The sequence below is a fragment of the Phytophthora infestans genome, genomic scaffold (genome assembly GCF_000142945.1).
Source record: "Phytophthora infestans T30-4 supercont1.4171 genomic scaffold, whole genome shotgun sequence".
Classification (NCBI taxonomy): Eukaryota; Oomycota; class Peronosporomycetes; order Peronosporales; family Peronosporaceae; genus Phytophthora; species Phytophthora infestans.
The window spans coordinates 1-1,441 of NW_003304509.1; the positions used below are offsets into that span (position 1 = coordinate 1).

Consider the following 1,441-nt stretch of genomic DNA (forward strand, 5'->3'; position numbering starts at 1 on the left):
TTCTGGAACCAAGTGTTCGTCGTTGAGGTACGAGACCAGCTCAAAAATACTATGATACAGTAGAAGAGGAAGGCGATAATAGTGAAAATTAAAAAAATGACTTATTCCTTGGGGCGGGGTGTCATCCACATGGTTTTTGTCGTATTAGATTTTTGGTCGCGGTATTGCATTTTTTTCGTCGATTCCGGTACGTAGGACTTTAGTGCAAGAAATTAGCCTTGCTCGTACAGAACAGAAGTCTCCCTCAATAAGCCTTTTGCTTTAAAAGGATAAAATGAAAACTGTTATGCAAAGTGCAAAATGGTATCTCCGGTGTTCAACTGTGGAGTGCATTCTGCTTGTCCTCCGCTGCTAGGGGGTATAGAGGTTCACTGAGTCCACTTATGGCAGGATTACAGTCCACAAACGACCAGATACTCCCCTCAAAACCTGCCTCCGCTGGATCCATAAGTTGTAGAGAATAATCAGAACTTGTTACAGTACTAAAAGAACTGGTTAACTTCGTCGAAATCCTCTAAAAATCGTCACAATAAATTGTGTTTCCTGCATAGATCGCTCGTGGTATGCTTCGAATACTGTCCCGCCCGAGAATGTCATCCACCCACGACCAAAAGAGCGATATCCGTGTACCTATTACGTAGATTGACGAAAGTGCTGGTGAGAGTTGAGTCACATTCTGAGGAAGCTCTCAATAATTTGTATAGCCGATACCCAGGTCTGTCAACCCTTCAATCTCAAAAATCTCAGGTGGAAGTTCGCTGATGGGGTTGCCGGTGAGTGAAAAATAGGATGGCATAACGCGTAATAGAGCTTGGAAAACGACCTGCAGTTGACTGTATTCGATGATGACAATCGATCCTGCTAGCCACTTTAGGTCGAGATCGTCTGGAACTTGACGAAGATTAGTAGCACAAAACTCCTAGTCGTACAAGTTGACCGGTGTGTCAATGGATTGGAAACCTGCCGGCAATTGTCCGTTTGTCATGTTGGTCCGAACGACCATAAGAGTCAAAAATGCCGGGTGGTTCGTATTCGTAATTGCAGCCGATTCTCTCCAGTCGACGATTGTCGAATTATATATTTTAACGATGATGAGTTCGTGGAATTCATTGAATGTATCGGGGATCGCGACGAAAGGACAATGTTTGATAACCATCAGAGCCACCGTAGATCCGTCAAATTCTCGCCATTTGGAGTCGACTTCTTCCAGTTGACCAGAAATTTGGAGGCGATGGCAATCGAATGATACCAAGAAACAGCACGGGCGGACAGCTGCCCACGGTCTCACTTGTAGTGTGCACTGCTGCAATGAAGGTTGCACTGATGCATGGATGTGTAGACTAAGAACTTCAACCCCCCACATAAAGAGACGAGATGTATACCATGCATCGTCACTTGCCACCAGCGCGACCACTTCGCTTTCCTTCCATGATGCTTCTTC

The 1,441-nt window shown here is 45.0% G+C and overlaps 1 protein-coding gene across 1 annotated transcript; it reads right to left on the reverse strand.

The window, feature by feature from the left end:
* Positions 1–743: 743 nt before the first annotated feature.
* PITG_22584 (uncharacterized protein) lies at positions 744–1,363 on the reverse strand (the record flags this gene model as incomplete). Its single annotated transcript, XM_002909682.1, has 3 exons — positions 744–758; positions 800–916; positions 998–1,363. 3 exons carry the CDS (start codon positions 1,361–1,363, stop codon positions 744–746), a joined length of 498 nt encoding a protein of 165 aa, XP_002909728.1.
* Positions 1,364–1,441: the final 78 nt, after the last annotated feature.